This window comes from Protopterus annectens, chromosome 14.part0, assembly GCF_019279795.1.
Source record: "Protopterus annectens isolate FY-2018-M chromosome 14.part0, PAN1.0, whole genome shotgun sequence".
Lineage (NCBI taxonomy): Eukaryota > Metazoa > Chordata > Ceratodontiformes > Protopteridae > Protopterus > Protopterus annectens.
The window spans coordinates 322,356,671-322,376,828 of NC_056748.1; the positions used below are offsets into that span (position 1 = coordinate 322,356,671).

The following is a 20,158-nucleotide window of genomic DNA, read 5'->3' on the forward strand; positions in this document are numbered from 1 at the left end:
TGGGGAAAAGGGTACATTTCCCGTTTCCCACTGCACCACGATCTCTAGTTAAATGACCAACCTCATCTTTGCGAATGCACTGAGCATTCACTAAAACGGAACTCGCACAAGGGAAAGCAACAAGGGTCTGCCAAATATCATTCAACAACCCATGGTCGCCGAAACTTCCCTCGGCAATTTAAATGTAAACCATGGATTCCTTCTGACTAATGCTTAATTTTTTTTTCTTTCTACCTGCCTAACAAGTGCTTTTAGCTATAATTGTAAAGGAGTAACAGTTGAAAAACACATGGTAAAAAGGAGATAAATATTGGAGGTAAACAGTAACTTAAGTAAGAGAAGTATGTAAAAATGTCACTGGGAACACACTGCCCCCTTATCCTCAACCTTCACAGAATTTATGAAATGTCTAATGCAGACTGCCACCTACCCACCTCCATCTTGTTGTCATTTTTAATGTGCCTGAACAACTGATATCCTGAACCATCTGTATCCCAGTCCCTTTTATTATTAGACGGAGTGTTTCTTTAACACCTGCTGTCATATTACAGTGCTAGTTTATTTCTTTATTGCTACCAAGTGAATATCTGCCTTCAAACTAAGACTGCTGTTTCTGCAGATTATTTATTTATAAACTTTGACTGCTGCTGTTTCAGGGATGAGAGCCCATTGTATGCAGCCACAATTTTCTTGTATTGTCAGCACTGCCAATGTAGGCAGTCACTGGCTAATTGTCAGGAGGGTGGAGATTAGTTCTATTTCAGAGCATTCATCAGGACTGCATCTTAGATAATGTGCTATTTGATTCATACACTGCTGCTAAATGAAGATCTCCCTACAAACTGCTGAAAATGGTTGCTTCTGCCGATTTTGGCTGATGTTTTTTCAGGGGTAAGAAGTACTGATGAATGCAGCTATAGCTTCCTTGTAGTGACATCATTTGCAAGTTGGACACTAATCAGCTGATTAGCAACATGACAGAGAACCTAAGCCATATTTCATTGTGCTCATTACAAGTGTATTTCAGGTACTGTGCAGATTCATTTCCGTGCTGCAGCCATATGAAGATCTGCCTACAAATTGTCTACAGTTGTTATTCTCTGGTCTTTGCCTGGTACGCCTTCAGGACTGGAGGTCCTACTGAACCACCTGCAGTTTCTGTACACTACCATCCCTAGCAACTTGAACAGTAGTGAGCTGACTGGGAGTAAAGCACAGAAAGTAGGCTTATATCGTTGCACTTGTGTGCATATGCAAGTGGCATGGGAAATCTGTTCTAAAATTGTTTATGGCTTACTTTATGGTTAAATTATTCTTAGCACTTTTATGTGTTCAAAGACTCTGAGCAAAAGACCATTTAACATACAGGGCTCAGAAAGTAATTTGGATATTTTTTCTCTTATCAAACTGTGTTTGGTATCATCAAAAATTGACAAAGTCAAGTGGTCTTTACAGTATGTAACACTATCCAACTGCAGAACTGAACATTCTGGAGGTGGTGTTACTCTTAAGGAGGGATTTCATAGATTAACAGACTGATATTAATCATGATCTTGTTTGTTTGTCTCGGCTTTTCCCGGTTAGGGGTCGCCACAGCGGAACTCCGGTCCGCTAATGATTGGCAGTTGGTTTTTATGGTGTCGAGTTGCCAGCCCGACACCCAACATTCAATGAAGGCACACCCATTCAATGCATGTCTTTCGAACGTTCACTCGATCACGGGGAGGACATGAATAGGAGCAAAACTATAATGACAGTTTTGATAGTCAAAATATTAAATAAAATATTAATCATGATCTTAATTTATTTAATATTTTGACTATCAAAACTGTCGTCATAGTTTTGCTCCTATTGCTCTGTTCCTTCACAGAAGGATAATTTTAACTGTTAGTGCCTATTTAAGAGAGATTAAGCAACAGTTACTGGGCAAACAGAACTGGATAAAGGTAGGGGACATTCAACCATCATTAAACAGCTAGAATACTGTTATACATTTGATTTAAGGGCTGCATAGCATGTTTCACTACCTACAAGGTATTTTACTTAAGTTTATTCATCTTTATTAGACTGGTTAGTACCTTGCAAGGTCATTACAGTAACTTGTAATGTAAACTCTGAAGTAATATATGAACTTTTCTCAGTGATTAGTACTTCTGATTTTGAAATAAAAATCATTTCTCAACTGCTCAGATTTTTCGGAACTTTAGAGGTTTAAATTCTAGGCGTATTTATGATCTTTAAGTTGGACTGGTTTCATTTTATTAATAATTCATTGGACTGGCATCTTGCTCCCACATAAATACGTCTACATAGAGAAACACAACTTGAAATACATACATAAGCATAACTTAGAGATATTTTCATACAACAGGAAAGAAATCCAGTTAAACTGTACAAAAATGGAACTCACTGCAAGTTTATAATAACGACTGAGGCAACAAGCCTGTATGTTCGGGTCATCCATTGTTCAAATTTTTATTTCTTCACTGACTGCTACAGAAAAGTACAGGATATCATTATGTCTCTACATCACAGGCTCTGAAACTGCTATACTGAGCTTTTCTCAAACCATAAAAAAGTCACAAAGCTTCACTAAGATAGTAAAAAAAAAAAAAAAAAAAAAAAAAAAAAAATTTATTTTAGACCTATCCACACAAAAAAATCATATAGACTTGAAATAACCATGATGTTGTTTATCTGCAATCAAATGTTTATTTATTTATTTATCATTTGTTTATCGGGGAAAAATACGACTTAGAAAGTACCAATTTTCAGAGGCGGCCCAGGAAAAAATGCTCCTGACGCATGTCTGTGTAATTTACTTTGCAAATATGCATACTGAATGACTGCTATCCTTTTACATTTAGCCCGACCTCAAAAAATATTACCAAATATTCAACTGCACAGCATTTTCAAACATGCTCAGGCCTTCTCAAGGTGGCTGGCAGTTGAGAAATGATCTACCTAAAAATAAAATATGTGAACATAGACATGGCCATCTTATTCAACGAATGTGTGCTTCGCAAAACAGAACAAAAGCCAGTAAAAGTATTAGATTACCTGAACAGTACTTGAGCCACCTGCCTTTCTGTGCTTTAACATGCCTGTAATGTTATCCAGACCTTGACAACTCATCTCTTAAGAGCAGATCTGTTTTGGGTGGCATATGCTTGAACAGTTCTGTATTGGCTTTATGGGTCAATATAGCCTTGCAGTGCTTAAGAGGGGAAGCTGCTACCTAGCACCGTTACTGTGATAATATTTTCATGTGAAAACATGTATTAAATGTATGCACTATTTATCTTATATCCATCTACATATCCACTGATTTTACAACACTCACTTTATGCAATTCAGAATCATGGGGATCCACAGCCTATCCTGGTCATATGGCATAAAAGTAATCCTGAATGGGATAGGCAAACACAATATCATTGCTAGTGCCTTCCTGTGTCCTGAAAGTGTGCTCTTCAAACTATCTGGAGATATACAGAGCTGAGTATATTTTTCTGGCACTTCAGAGTTGTGTACTGGTAATTGTTGTTTGACTAATTTTATATCATTGCTGGCTGACTTCAGAGTTGTGCACTGTTATTTTTGCTTCACTGTATAGTTTTTCAGATCTCTGCTGAAGGTGTTGGTTTTCCCATACCCATCCTCCCTATTCCTGTGCTGCTGTTTAAATTTGGAGGTTTTTGCAGTTGCCCACCCCCCACTGTAGATTTGATCTGGGACACTCCCCCCAGTCCCATCTCTTTACCTTATTCTACCTAATAGACTCCTCCTGCATTGTTTTTAGTCATTTTTAATTTAATTGCATTTTTTAAACTGTTTGGTCTAACATTGCTACATACTCAAGTGTGCTAGCCTGCACTGCATTTGAATTGTAATGACTGCTGTTTTAGATACTTTTCTGTATATATATATATATATATATATATATATATATATATATATATATATATATATATATAATTCCTTTCCTGTAACTAGTGTAGTCCAGATTCAGATTTGCTGTATCCAGGACTGTATGTAAGCTTCTGAGCGCCCCCCCCCCCAAGCTTTCTGTGTTGGAGGGAAGCCTTCTAGCTTATCAGTGGGAGCGGTAAGCACTAGGTAACCTATCTACCACATAAGGAGTGGTTCTGGCCCAGAAATTGTAGTTATTGGCCGTTTGGGCAGTTTTTCCATCTTTCTCAACTTTCTGATTAAAAAGCCCCATTTGCACTTGTTTCCCCCCTTTCCTGTAACTAGTTTAGTCCAGATACAGATTCTTACTTTTAGCACTTGAATTTGCTTATTCATGATCAGCATTTGTTCAGAACTTGTAAGCACTAAATAACCTACTAATTACTACAGCACTCAACCTTCCTCATTACCTAGAAGAAAACAGTTTGGGTACTTACTTTCCTCACTTGCTTAGAGAAAAACAGCTATTGTACTCACTTTCCTCACTTATCTAGAAGAAAATAGTTTTTTTTATTCAGGCATGTCCAAGGGTCAGCTCCCAGTGTTCTCTCCTGTCTATCTGATGAATATGGGCATCTTGGGGCAATGTAGAAATTGCCTCATGTACACAAACAGCCCTCTCCTCCTACCACCCAACACTACAACCTGTGAGAGATGCACTTATCTAGCCAAACTGGAGGTAAAGCTCTCTCCAATCAAGACTGAACTTGACAGTCAAGAGGAGAAGGTAAACACTTGCACCACACCCCTCTCATTACATAGTCTCACTAATCTACACCACCAAAAGCTACACATAGAAACACAAAAACATTCGCAGAGGCTCTCAATAATAATCTGCTCAAGCAACAGAGACCTCCAAAGCAGAAATGCAAGCAACCTCCACCCCCCAACACAACCCAAATGACACATAGCCCGCAGACTCAGTGTGCCACTCAACCACAGCCAATAAGGCAAAACAACGTACCCAACACACTAGTCATAGGTGACTCTATAGTCATGCAAACTGATGCCCCACTCACCAGGCTAGACAAGGAGAAGGTTACTGTCAGCTGCCTGTCAGGTGCCAGGATCCACCACATAACCCACACACTCAGGTCACTCCACAACAAGTACAAATATGACTCTGTCATTGTCCATGTTGGTGTGAATGACCTGAGACATACCTCCCTGGACTACATGAAAAGATACATGGAAGAGCTCTCTGATCTTGTAGCCCAGGCAGGTATGACCCTAGCCCTGAGTAGCATTCTGCCATCACCCAGAATGATGCCGCAGTACAAGGACAAAATGACTGACTTCAACAATTGGCTAAGCTTCTGATGCCATTCTAAAGGGATCCAGTATCTGTCTGCCTGGGATGACATGGTCGACAGACCACGATGCTTTGCCAGAGATGGCCTGCACCTGTCACCCCTGGGATTCCAGATACTGGCTAAGGTTCTTGCCACCCCTACAGTGCCTTTTTTAGGCAAGGTTTAAATGACAAATTCACCACCGTAACAGGAACAGGCAAGCAAAAACTGAGGGTGATGCTACTCAATGCTAGAAGTCTAAATCTCAAAATGCACTCACTCCAGGCACTCCTTAAAATGGAGAACATTGATATCTGTGCAGTGACTGAGACCTGGTTCAAGGTTCCAGAGAGCACCCCTGCACTACCAGGCTATAACTCATATCACACTTTTCGGTCATGTAACCTGGACCGGAACACCAAAGGCGGAGGTGTGTCCATATTCATTAAGGATATCCACACCTCCAGGCTAGTTGCTCAGCATAATGCAGCCGAGGTTATCCAAGTGCAACTAACACTGGGCAAAACTGCAATCCAAATTTGAGCTTGCTACAGATCACCCACCAAGCCCCAGGATTCCCACTCCTCTTTTTTTCTTGATGTACTGGAAAATATTAGGGTTCAACCAAACACCCTAATAATGGGCGATTTCAACTACCCCACCATTAACTGGGAAAACTACTCATGTACCAACTCCTTCGCTCAACGCTTTCTGGAATTCATAAATTCCAATGCCCTGGATAAACTTATCCACACCCCCACCAGGGGCAACAATATCCTGGATCTAGTCATTACCAATATGAGTGATCGGTGTTCCACACCTGAAGTCAATGCCTCATTGGTCCGCTCCGACTATAAGCTAATTACCCTAGATATCCACATCCTGCCTCCACCCCCCATTAAGGAAACCATGGTAAAAAATTTCTCCAAAGCCAACTTCATGCTTCTTAAGACAGAAGTAGTGAACTTCATGACACCCATGCAGATGGACAATACAGTTACGACTACTGAATCCTACACAATTGCACTTTATAAGCACTTACATGAGTGCATGGATCATGCTATCCCAAACAGAACCAAGACGCTATCCTCCAAAAAAAGGAGGCCAATCTGGTGGTCCCCTGCCATAAACAAACTGTACAACAGAAGGAAGAAACTCTTGCAAAAGAGAGTAAAATCCCACGAGTGGAGGAGCTCCCTGGTCAGCCTCAGTAAGAAGCTGCGATCCCTGATAAAATCCTCCAAAGCTAGTTACGAAAACAAAATAGCCACTGATTCTAAAGACAGCCACAAAGCATTCTATAGCTATGTCAAGAATCTCAATGGCAAAACTCAGATCTGCTTTGAGTTACAGCACAATGGCACTAAATATACAGACCCAACTGATATTGCCAACATCCTGGCAGATAGGTTCAGTATTAACTTTATCCCCCCCTCACCCCCTAAAGAGCCCATCTCTATACCGGAAGAATGCAAAGTTCCTGTAATCATGGCTGCACAGGTAAAAACCACACTCTCCAAAGCCAAGAACACAGCATCCATGGGACCAGACAACATCCCAGGCTGCGTTCTACACAAACTACAGAACGAACTGGCACCCCACCTAAGTACCATGTTCAATCATAGCCTCACCTCAGGCTTTGTGCCTGCTGAATGGCGCACAGCAATGGTTATCCCACTCCACAAGGGGGGAGCCACCACGGACCCTGGGAACTACCGCCCCATTAGCCTGATGAGCCTGGTCTGCAAGGCCATGGAATGTATCATCATGGAACTTATAAACAAAGATATTGGTAATCTCCAAACTCTGGATCCCACCCAGTTCGGGTTTGTAAAAGGTAGACCATGTCTCCTAAACCTGATAGACTTCTTTGAAGCAGTCACCAAAGCCGTAGACTAGGGTAAGGTGGTTCACACAGCCTATCTAGATCTTGCCAAGGCTTTTGACACCATCCCACACTCTGGAATTATAGATAAACTCACTAAACTAGGTATAAATCCCTATGTCACAAGATGGGTTGCCAACTGGCTCACTGACAGAACCCACACTGTGAAAGTAGCAGACTCCAAATCAGACTTCAGACCAGTGACAAGTGGAATACCACAGGGTTCAGTCCTGGGTCCTCTCCTGTTTGGTATCTACTTCTCTGAAGTACAGGCCAACATTGAAGGTCTTTGGCTAACGAAGTTCGCAGATGACTGCAAACTAGGAGCCATAACTGAAACTCCTAATGATGTGGACATCCTACAAAAGGGCCTCACTGAGACAGATGCCTGGTGTCAAAGCCATGGCCTCAAGCTCAATGCCAAAAAGTACATTGTCATCCCCTTTGGTAAAAACTCTGTACCCATTAACTACAACATAGGTGGTAGTATACTTAACACTGAAAGTGTGATATGAGACCTGCGGACAGTAGTCTCTCCTTTGATAATCACATTGCCACAGTAGTCAGGAAATCCTTCTATGTGGCACACCTCATCACAAAAGGTTTCAAATCCAGAAAAAAAAAGAGGTCATTGTTCCCCACTACTCATCACTCATTAGACCCATTATAGAGTACAATGCCCCTTTCGGTATGTACCTCACAAGACATCTACACCAACTGGAAAGGCAGCAGAAATACCTCACAAATTAGATTACTGGCCTCAAACAGATGCCCTACACAGACAGTCTAAAAAAACTCCAGCTTTACTCCATCGCATATCGCCTACTCAGAGGTGATCTCTGCCTAACATACAAAGCTATGTCAAACCCAGAGCTGTTGGACATGCTCCACTTAAAGAAATTCCAATCCCTCTGAGCTACATGCTCTAGGGACCTAAACCTTGTCACCACATTAAACAGAACATGCCGGGGGGATAGATTCCTGTCCCAGAGACTTCCCATACTCTGGAATAAACTACCTATCTATATCAAACAAAGCTCCTCATTAGCACTCTTCAAGAAAAATCTTGATGATTGGATGGGAAATAGGAAATTCACCCCGGGGATCACCTCTGTGGCTCTACTCAACAGTGGCACAGGAAAATAATTTTCTTGGGTGGTAAAAGCCAGGGTTCCTTTTTGGCTGGGCTTGTATAGGCCCCAGGGCCAATAGCCTAGCACCTACCTATGAACCTATGAGCACACAAACTATTGGATGATAATTATAAGAATCAATCAGAGGAGGCTAGAAAGGATTGGGTAGAGAGGCTGGATAAGTAATTCACAAAAACAATGGGGGGATATATGTACGGCTCCCAAATATGCAAACAAGTCTAGCAGATTTAGTATATTTGCTTGGAAATATTTCCATATGTGTATTTATACCCAAAACAGACTCTAAAGAATTTGTCCTCAGCTAGACAGCAAATCTTGGAGTTGTGATGGGAAAGAAAGACGTAACTGGGAACATATTTTCAGGACGTGAGTTGGCAGACTTAAGATTCTCTGCAGACTACCTTAGAGATACTGAATGAGCAAACTAGTGCAACTAAGGAAATTAGTTCCTTGAACTACGATACAAAATCAGAATTGTCTAGACATAATAAGGCCTTGCTGAGTCTAATTATGATGGCTGCCAAAAAAGCAATTACTAGAAAATGGAAATCAAAGTCTAAACCACCTGTACTAGAAGTAGTGAATATAGTAACAGAGATGAAACAAAATGGAATTGGGATCTGTAGGAAAAGGTAGGAGCAAATTACATAGAGAAAACATGGGAATTGTGGGAACAATGCATGCAGAGGAGGAATGAGGTGTAAAAGAATGCAGGATATGAATGAACCATGTAATATTTGACTGACAATGACTGGATAGATTACAAGTGATATATAATGTTTCCAACTAAAATTTTGTCAATATAGTTTCTGTACAATGTTTGCAACTAAAACGTCGTCAATAAGGTTTGTGACGTACAATGTTTGCAACTAAAATTACATCAACATGGTTGGTGATGTACAATGTTTGCAACTAAAATTACATCAACATGGTTTGTTGTCATTTATATAAATGTATGACTGCCTGTGTCTCACCTGACAATTTAATAAAGATGTTTCTTGTTTAAAAAAAAAAAACATATGTGGCTGTGTGGCACAGTTAATTTTCATGTAATCATCTATCAGAACGTTTTCTACATACACTCAAGCAGAATGCACTTACAAATGAAAATGAAAAGCTAACAACAGAATGAGGAAATATTACTGTGTGAGAAAATACATAAAGAATAAAATGTGTGTATATCTGTATCTACAAATTCAATAGTCATTTTTGAAACTAGAAAGCATACTCAATTAAGTACAGTGCACTTACAAATGAAAATGCAAAGCAGATACAACAGAATGAAAAACACAGTACAAATAAATGAATAAAACAAAATGCTTGTAGCAAACATGCATCTATAGATTCAAATATACATTTAGTAAGTGAGTGCAAATCCCCCTACAGAATCTTCACATCCCAGCTCTCTAAACATGCAACTCTAAGGTTATACAACCATACAGCAAAATCAAGTGTTACCTCTATTCTGAGGCAATGCAATGTCAGAGTTAATGTATTTTAGTTAATGGGTCAAACCTGAAAAACACTTCCATTACATTTGTTTAAAAATACAGACTCTGTAATACAACTAAGTACCTTGATATGTTCAACTGTGTCTAAAGTTGACCATCCATGCCATCAGTTCTTAGTAAGCTTACGGCCAAAGATTCCATCATGAAGCTCTACCACATCACCCAGTACTGGTGTAAGAAGCTCTAACCACATCACCCAGTACTGCTGTAAGATTAATAACAGGTATTAAGTAGATTTTTCATACATACTCCAGGTGAAACTATTTCACCACCCATCCAGTCATTCAGACAGATTTTAGAGGACAGCTAGGGAAGTCTGAGCTTCATATGTAAGGGTACACTATTCCACAAATGGGGAGTGAATTGGGTTAGGTGTTGGCCATGCATCTTGGTAATGCTGATGTGGTAATATATATTAAAGGTCTTTGAACAGAAGAATTGATTCTATTTAGGTGAAGGAGTTCAAAGAGTGCCAAGTCATTCACAGCAGGAAAGGCTAAGCAACGATCAACCCTATACACATGACCCTGAGCAGAGGGACACGGCCTTTGATCCAAGAGTTGTTAAGGGTACTGAGTGCAGAGATCTTTTTGTCGAGGAAACACAGAGATCCCCTGAGCTGCTTTAGTTGCTCGATGAAGTGCATACCCAAAGGGATGAATGGGTTCAACAATGGGCCTAATAACAGAGAACTGAAGCAGGACTATAAATTCTTTGAACCTTGAGGACATGCTGCAAAGGATAGGTTGTGTAAGGCAGAAGGATTTCATAACCACGACTGAAGCTTCCTGTTTACAACTTTTTGAGGTGAATGTAACATGATCACCGATCATATTCATATCACTCATATTCACATAACCATACACTCCTGAAAGATTTACATTAAAGAATGGTGTTATTCCTTCTGTATGCCATGTAAACCTTAGAGTGAATTTCAATTCTAAGACAATTTATTTAATTTAATTTATTTAACATTTGTTTACCGGGAAAGTCAGACATGTAACAAAGCCAATTTTCAGCAGAGGCTCGGGGAGAAATGCTCCAGACGCATGTCTTTGTAACGTGGAAGGAAACTGGTGCACCCAGAGGAAACCCACACAAATGCAGGGAGGACATGCAGACTCCGCACAGAAGGTACTCCAGCCGAGAATCAAACCAGAGAACCTCTTGCGGTGAGGTGACAAACCTATCACTGTGCTGTTGAATATCGAAATTCTAAATGAATGCCAGAAGTCAACTAAACATGCTGTAGTTGAAGAATGACTGCACAATTTGCCTAACAGAAGTTACTCTATATCACTACTGTTGTCAACTTCAGAAGAACATTCAGTGCATACATGTACTACTAATGTATTTTCTTGTTTGCTAGGACTACAGATAGTAGTACTTGATGGTTTGCATTTCACTGCTAGGATGTCAACATACTATATATATGGCCTACTGTGTTAGCTTAAAATGTACAAGTTCTGAATACAATGGCAACTATTTTTGCTTTCAAGGATGCATGGCCACTATATATTTGTACGTGAATTCATTTGGAATTTGTGCAAAGGGGGTACAACTGTTAGAAAAACAGCAATGTCCTTTGCACCCCAAGCACTTCATTAGTAAACTAGCTAAATAATAATCACTCATCTGCTATCCCTTGATCTTGGAGAATAGTGTGGATCAGTGAATTACATTGCATCCAGCCTTTACACATTGTTAAAAGTAGTGAGTAAACAGTATTGAGCAAATTCACCTTGCATAAATGAGCAATTCGAACTTAAACAGGTGAAGGTAAACTATATATATATATATATATATATATATATATATATATATACACACACACACACACGTACACATACACACATATATATATATATATATATATATATATATATATATATATATGTCATAGGCATTTGTGTGTTATACGTGTATATATAAATATAGATACTGGAATAAATGCACTTGTTTAAAACAAACCTATGTGGGGCTTTCAGTACTGTAAGATTTTTAACTCAGGTTTTGCAGAATTAGTTTTGATGTATTCAGCTTGCAACACGATATCAAGATTCTATATTCTATCCAAATATATGTGTGCATGCAGGCATGCACACACGCAGTCACATATAAACAAACATTCATATGTATGTATGTATTTTTATTAAACTTTAAATCTGTTACCTGGGATATGCGTGCGTGTGTGTACAGGGGAAAGGACAACTTGCACAGTAACGGAGGGTAAGAGGGAAGGGATCTATACTGCAGCAGCTATTCCACACGAACATCAGCTGATATGGAGAGCTGCACACATAACTGTACTGCATTCATCATAGGGATTACTGCTACAGCATTATTATTTACCCAAAAGGAGTGCGAAAAGAATCCCAACATGCCCAGGAAAGGAAGCTGTCACAGTATGTGCTGCACAACTGCAATGGTAATCCTCACCTGCTCCTTGACTGTATATCCAGTTTACAGTGTTTGAAAAATGTACACAGAAGTAAAAAGTGACCATTTTCTATATGCTTTGGACTGATTGTGTTCTTGAAGAAGACTCTTGTAGTGGCCACTGCTATGACTGAGAGATCTGTTAGTGAGTCCCAAACAGAGTTCCACCTTTACTTTTCTAGCAGGAGGCAATACATTTTGATAGCTACTTAAGCTCGGACTAACTTTTTTGCAGACAATTAAAGATGCAAAAAAGTTTGATCTATTCACCCAATATCCTTAGTTCAGGACCAACAGTATCTAAGCATCTATGCATATCCAGCAAATGTAATAGTATCCAACCTGTGCACATTCAATAGATGTAATATCCACTTCTCTCTCTAACTCCCTTACCCTGTAAGGTAGGATTGAAAATGGTTTTCTGAATAGTTTAGCTATGTGCCAGCATGAATGCAGATTTAGATCTGAAAGATGGGTTGTGTTTTAGTCTAACCCTGTTCTTATGCAAGACTGGGTCAGGCTTTATACACAACTCCTAGAAGTTCAGGTATTAACCTACTTGAACTGACGGGCATCAGAAATAATGTTTTTGGGTTAAAAAAAGTGAGGGTTTCTGAGGCATTTGTTCCAAAGGTGACCAGGGTTTGCTTTTTAATGATGGCATTCATGTCCCATGGTGGAGACGCTTTTTTTTTTTTTTTTTTGGGTATCAAATGTGACATTTTTTAAGAACTGATTCACAACAGTGGGCCACAGGATGGGATTTAGGGAGAAATGCAACAATGACAGAAAGATGCATTTTGACAGATGCCTAGCAGGACCACCCAAGATGAGCACCTTTACCTACTGCAGGATTTGGGGTCCCTGACTTCTGAGATGCTGGAATATAGGAGTCCAGAAGATTAGGATCAGCTGGCAAGCTACTTCTCTTGCAATCACTACCAGCCTGTACAGCTGGTAAGAGTGGACATCGCCTTGTTTGTTCACGTACCACATTACTGTGATGCTGTGTGTGGGATAGCCTTCCGAATTCCTGCATGAAAAAAATCTGCTGTGCAAGCTCCTTGCACTACAATCAGGGACATTACTTTCTTCAGATTAATATTTGTTTACCATTGACCTACTTCATACCCCATGTAGTTTTAGTTGTGCTGATGGCACAACACTAAGGCCACACTTGGGGCATCTGTGGGGAGGCTTTGGGTCCTTTGCTGGGATCATGATCTTAACACCCTAACTGCATACCACTAGTTGAGACCACCATATGAATTACTTCCTAATGGATGGAATCAGAACATTCATTTGGTGTAGAAGATGGCTGTACTGCTGACACAAGTTCCTGATGGACCACACAACCTGGTGTGTGTGTGTATGGCTCATCCAGGGAAATAAAAAGAGCAAAGAGTGACATGTGACCCATTGCTCTCAAAGTTTGGGCTGAGAGATCTTTTCTTTATATCTGCAAAGTATACCTTCAGATGGCCTTTTCCTGTCCTTTGACATGTACTGTTGTTCACTTTTCTATGTCAAGCAGAACTTCCAAGAAATCTTTGACATCGCAAGAACAAGTCTTGACTTTGTCAGATTCACAGAGAAACCAATATAAGTAAAAAAAAAAAAAAAAAAAAAAAAAGTGCATAGTAATCTTTATGGACTCTGAACGTCTACTGAAGATGCTTTGATGAGCTAGTCACCCATATAATCAAGTGTCCAAACACTGTTAACACTCAGGGGGGGGCAGTGGGCAGCCAAAGAACAGAGGTGTGAACCAGCAATAGTCCTGCCTTGCCTTAAACCACATGGACTGGTGCTTTTGGATGGGATATGTAGACATAAATATCTTGCACGTCAAATCAGACTAACACAGCTCATTAGGAAGCAGAAGGGGTAACAGTGACCTGCATTCTGAATTTAGTTACTCTCAAGAATTTGTAGAGCCCTGATACATCCACAATAGGTCTACAGTAGCCATGTCTTTGGTACCAGGAAGTGCCTGGAATGAAAAAAAATTCTTTGTTCTCAAAACAGGCTGTACCAAATGAAACCTGTCTGGGGAAACCGGAAGTATGCCGATAAAAGGAGAGAAGGCCTTGAACTCCAGTTTGTCACCTGTTTAAATAATCTCCTTCACCCAAAAGTCAGGTTGAAACCTTGAAGTGCTCCCTGAATTGAGAAACCTTGCCACCCAACAGATAAGTGGGATAGGATGAAAGGAAGGAAAAAGGAAAGGGGCAAGGAACACTGCAAGTACCGATCACTTTCTTATTGTAGTTAAGGAGATGCGTCTCCCCTACTCCTTCCTTGTTTCCCAACCCTGCTTAGGTCTGCCATGTTTTTAGACATCCAAAGCAAGACACAAAGTGTGGCCAAAATGATGACATCACAATGGTATGGGCAATGATAATAACAAAAATCACAGGGTGTGGCCAAATAATAAAGTACGTAATTGCATTACTACAACACTATTACATCATGTACATTTTTTTCAAAAAGTTCAAACAAAAACACACAATAAATAAACAGAGAGTAAGTTTAAAATTCTGTAAATATGTTTGCCTTCCTAGGAAAAAGGAAAGCTATTCGATGATGCCAAGTCACATCCGACCTCCACAACAGCCTGATGAACAGCTGCTCCAATTCCCAGGGTTTACTAGGTAAGTAGGAATGAAGCAGATTGCAACACCTTTCTTCAGTATCACATACACACTGCAAGCACACCTACATACAGTTTACAACTATTTACAAGTTGCTTCAGACAATGGATGCACACAGAGCAGATGTATACCCAGTTAAGGCACATTATTATGTTGTACATCAGTAGTATGACAAAGTTTCATAGAACATAGCAGCAGGCATGGATCGAGTCTGCTGCCATTTTGCATACATCAACATGTTCAAGCCAGTGTACAACACCACTGTTTCCGGGCACACCAAATGAACATCTAGTGCTCTACAACAAAGATACATGACCATAGAAGATATAAAAGCACATAGTAATGACAATGAGATTATTTTGTACAGTAGAATGTCTACACTGCCACAGCTAAAGGTCTACACATTGTGCAGTGTACCTTTATGACACCCAGTGGGTAACAGTACAGTACAGCATCATCAGACAGAGCATGCAGAGTGATGCTTGGTCTTTGAGCTCTGCCACTGTCGTCCAGTGTCACAAGCATCTATGTTTAACCTCACATGAAATGTCCCACTTACTTTCATAGTGATACTCGTGTGCTACTCTTCCCAACAATTTCCACATCACCCCAATCCCAAAGTATCTTCCATGACACAAACTGCAAGTGTCCATATGGCTGAATGTCTCTGCTGTCATAAGGAATGGCCAGGTTACCAATGTACATTTACTGCTCGCCATCCTTTAAAAAAGATATAGCAGAAGGCCCTAGAATAGCTGTACTTAGAGGGTGTGGCATCAGTAGAGGGCATGTTGGATGAACAAAAATGTGTTTTTGTAGAGAAGAATGAATGGCATGCTGCAGTTTGATGTATTATATCCAGACCTGAAGAGTCTTGATTTGACATACTGGCCTGTGTGTAAGGTTAGTTTTCAATTCTTTACAAATTGCCCCCGAAAAAAATAACTTATTTCTAAAATTTGTGACTATGTCACAGTACACAAATGTACATACAGTAAGGAATGAATCAGGTTTCCTTTTTCTCACAATACTGTATAAAATAATTTAAAAGAGTTATTGTTTACCTCTGACCTTGCTGATATTACACATTAATGCTTCTAGAAAGAATCAGCCACCACCACAATTGCTGGAGGAAAACAATAAATGAGCACAGAACTTTAAAATGAGCTGAGCGCACTGACGTTACGCTGTAGCATTCATCTGGAGGAGAACTAAAATTCTCCTCCATCTAGAGTCATACTAAAGCAGAGAACTGAAGATAAATAAATAGCCAAAAGTGCAATTATTTATTTATTTCTGCTCCATTTATGTACTGGAGAGCAGATGAATTCTGCATCTGAAAGTGCAGTGAAATTTTGCATCCAAAAGTGCAGTGAAATTTTAGAATACATCAGCTGTGCTTGTCAGGCAGAATCAGCCATTTGCAACTGTTCTTTATGCTGACTATATAACAACACTTTATCCCCGGAACTCAAATAACACAGCAGCACACACCAAATACCCACATACAATAACACAGCTACACTGCAATAGTCTGCTTGTGTTATGTAAGTAAATGAAAAAAAAAAACCTAGTGCAGCATTACACAATTACTAGTATCCACAGGGCAGTGCGGATACTTGAAACAAAAATTTTAAACCACAGCATTAAGCACTAACATGTAAAACTGGGATAAGAAGCATCACTTACCAGGCACGACTTTTTGCATTGCAAGCAATAAGCAAAAATGGAGGCAAAACAGAAAATAGGGACCATGTTAGGCCAGCAAAAAAATGTAAAATAAATAACTCTCAAGAAGGACCAAAATGTATTCTGGTATATATATATATATATATATATTTTTTTTATTTATTTCTAGTTAACAAAATTAAACACAGGTTAAAAAGAATGCAACAGAAAGTGGAGAAAATCAGAAAGAAATCAGACAGTCCAAGGCAATAAGATGAAATGAAAAAATGGAATGGTAATTGGATAATTGTTGTGCAGCATATGCTTATGTTTTGTCATAGATCCAAAGGTTTGCTTTGCTACGCGGTCTATCACCCAAATAAAATGCATATTTATTTGGTCACAAACAATGATATAAGACTATGGTGTCAGTCACTATTCTGACATCCCACTGGACAGATGTTACACATGGATTTAAGAACAGATACCTGAAGTGATGTTACTTGCAGTTATTAAGAACATACAAGCCAATATGCACACAGTCTTCAAAATGAATGAGTGTTGATTATAAATAACATCAGAAAGGTTAGTGTTGTAGTTTAATGTCTGCATTAAACATATGAAACAGACAAAACACTGACAATTTTTTTTTTGGTAGCTTTACAACACTAGAAGTTTCAATGGATATTTACACTGTTCTTGCAGTGGCCTGATTTGACTGTTACTTATTAGCACCTTGTGACCAGACTCTTTTTTGGCTGGGAAAAGTCAGCTTGTCTACAACAAATGCAAAACAGCCAACAGGTGCTTTGTTTTTTCATTTTTTTATAAACAAGAGTTTAGAATTGTTTTTATGGGGTTATTTTCCTCCCTCCAGCATCATCCTACAACACCCTACGTAATGCCCCTCATCCCTCACAGGCCTACTAGCCACCTCCTTAACCACCACCCCCCAAAAGCTCCGTAGGGATGGGGTGAATGCAGAACTTAAAGGCATCATTGGAGTCTGGCTGTTCACATCCATCAGGGATATTTTTTATTTTATGCTCCCCCCTGTTATTTCCCCATCCCTCTAGTCAATTTGGTACATCTGAGAAGCAGGCATGCAATGGGTATGTGTGAAGCATTGCCCTACTTCTGTAGCAGATCAGCTTATCCACACCTTATTTCTCCTTTGGCACACGCCTCTTGGCATGACATTCTCAGCCTCCACCAAAAACCATTGTAGGAGATACTAATGGAATCACCCACCCACTAGGGATGGTAATGCCCATTCCTCTCTGCCACTTTGTCAGACACAAGACCTGCTAATCAAACCAGAGTCGAATGGACTGTAGTCAGGGCTTTATCCCTTCACTCCACCAAAATGTCCAAGTTTAGGATTTTGAAAGGGTTTAAATATATTTTTATTTCTCTTAAGATGACTTCACACAGATGAACTGAATAGCAAATCTGAAGAAAGATATATCAAGAGCTGCAAACTGCAGAGTTAGCTTGCTTAATTAATTGATAATCTGCAGACTTTATATATTACAAGATAACACAGAATGGATTGCAATCTATGACAAAATGTACCTCATCAAGGCCTACAATAATAAAACTCATTTGATCACAGACAGAAAATCAAATGGATAGCCTGCCACATTTTCTTATGTGGTGGTCTTTTACACCCTCCCCAAGCATATGGTACTGACATTCCTCCTCTTCCTAATACAACTAACTTTGAAGAAGTCAAACCTCAGAGCAAGTTACTTACGCTTGCAATCAGCATCCTGTTTTGTCTCCTGATCTCAACTAAATGGGTTTCAATGTGCAATGGGCTGGGAAGAAAATCCACATCAAAGTGAACAGATACTTCACCATATGTAATCAACTATATGACTCTGTTTTGAATTCTATTTATTTTGCTTTCACAAAAGTTGTTGGCTGCAGTGCATAAACTTGCTTAATCTAGCCTAGTCCACTAAAATGCATACAGTAATGATACAGTAAGACAAAAAAGAAAGAAAAATCTGAGGTGGCATGATTCAACAAACATGTAACTGGGTTTTGAATTAAAAGACATCATTTGTATAGCTATATAATGCTAATGGCAGTCTTACGTGAGCAATACTTCATTAGAGAAAGTCAGAAAATGAAGACAAGTGTGTAAGCATTTGATGTTTTACACTTCTGAATTAACAAGTGTACCTTTTAATATTTTTAATATCCCTTCTTGAAACTTTTGTTTTTTCTCTGAAGAACACATTACTTGTTGGACTTCCAATCACACAAGAAAGGTGATTCTTACTGCAGAAAAAGCATAATTACTCAGTCCTTACCTATCATCTGCGCTATCGTTTTTTCATACTCGGCCACAATTCTCCTGTGAGACAAAGTAATTAAAAAGTATGATTTGTCTGTGTGCTAGAAAAATAAGTACATGAATAATTTCCTAAAAGTCTGACAATATTTTTACTTCTTTAGGTTCTGTTCATCGACAACTTATCTTGTTGTATATTGCGTTACTTATTTTTCTTCAAATCACAGATAAAGCTACGCAAGAACCATCATGTTTAAAAAATAAGTGCACATAAATGCATATAAATAGTGAATAAGATGTTATTCTCCAAGATTTATCGCTTGAAAAATATTCTGAGACACGCAAAGCAAATACAAAAGAATTCAGGTCCAAAACTGAAATATATATATATTTATATCACATGACATTTGCCACACACAACAGCTTTCCTGTATTTTTGATGTTAAAATTTTTACAAAAATCTTAGCAGGTTAGTGATTTAAGACTCTACTTGTGTGCTCTTTTTGTGAGGCAGATCATACTAATGGAATTAGACTCAGGTTTTATGCTTACTGTCACAAGAAACACTGAAAATGACTTTGCAGTACAACAGTCCTGCAGTAAAGTTGTGCTTTTCACTGCTGACTTCTCTGTAACAGTTTAAGAACACATGCACAATGCACTTTTATTTTAGAAGTTTTGTTAGTTCTTCAGAATCCCTTAAATCTGAAACATTTACATTTCCTGTTAATGAATTTATATATATATATATATATATATATATATATATATATATAAAACATCAAGAGAAAAATCTCTGGGTTAGAAAAGGTTTAACAGCTATTCATACAGTTCCAACCTCGAACCTCACTGTTTCAAATCACATTCAAATTGCTATTTGGTGTGTTGTCTGTGTTAGGTTAACAATGGACTTTGCTCAGTGGAATATGCAACATATGAATATTTGTCAGAATGCTCACTAGGCTGTACAACAGAGACAGAAAGTTTCTAGCCTTCCCGACTTCTGCCAGGAATGTGTACAGCATATCAGGCAGCATTCTGTAACTTTTTCATTAGCATTAGCACATTTAAAGTTACATATCCTAACCCAGGTACAGTAATAAATGTTATGCATCATGTTCATTGATAATATTAAACAAAATGAGAAATGTAAGCTTACCATGGACTTTCTACATCAAATAAAGTCATCTATACACATTGTAATTAATGCAGTGTTTAATACCACAATCTGCTCTTAAACTCTATACATATATATATACATATATATATATATATACATATATA

The 20,158-nt window shown here is 38.9% G+C and overlaps 1 protein-coding gene across 1 annotated transcript in view; it reads right to left on the reverse strand.

Annotated features, from left to right (window-relative positions):
* TACC2 (transforming acidic coiled-coil containing protein 2) overlaps positions 1–20,158 on the reverse strand; it is a gene marked incomplete in the record, with an annotated part of 1,481,681 nt that overhangs the window by 56,602 nt on the left and 1,404,921 nt on the right. The window contains 2 exon segments of the mRNA XM_044056051.1: positions 16,594–16,602; positions 18,894–18,937. Coding sequence (XP_043911986.1) covers positions 16,594–16,602; positions 18,894–18,937 — 53 coding nt within the window.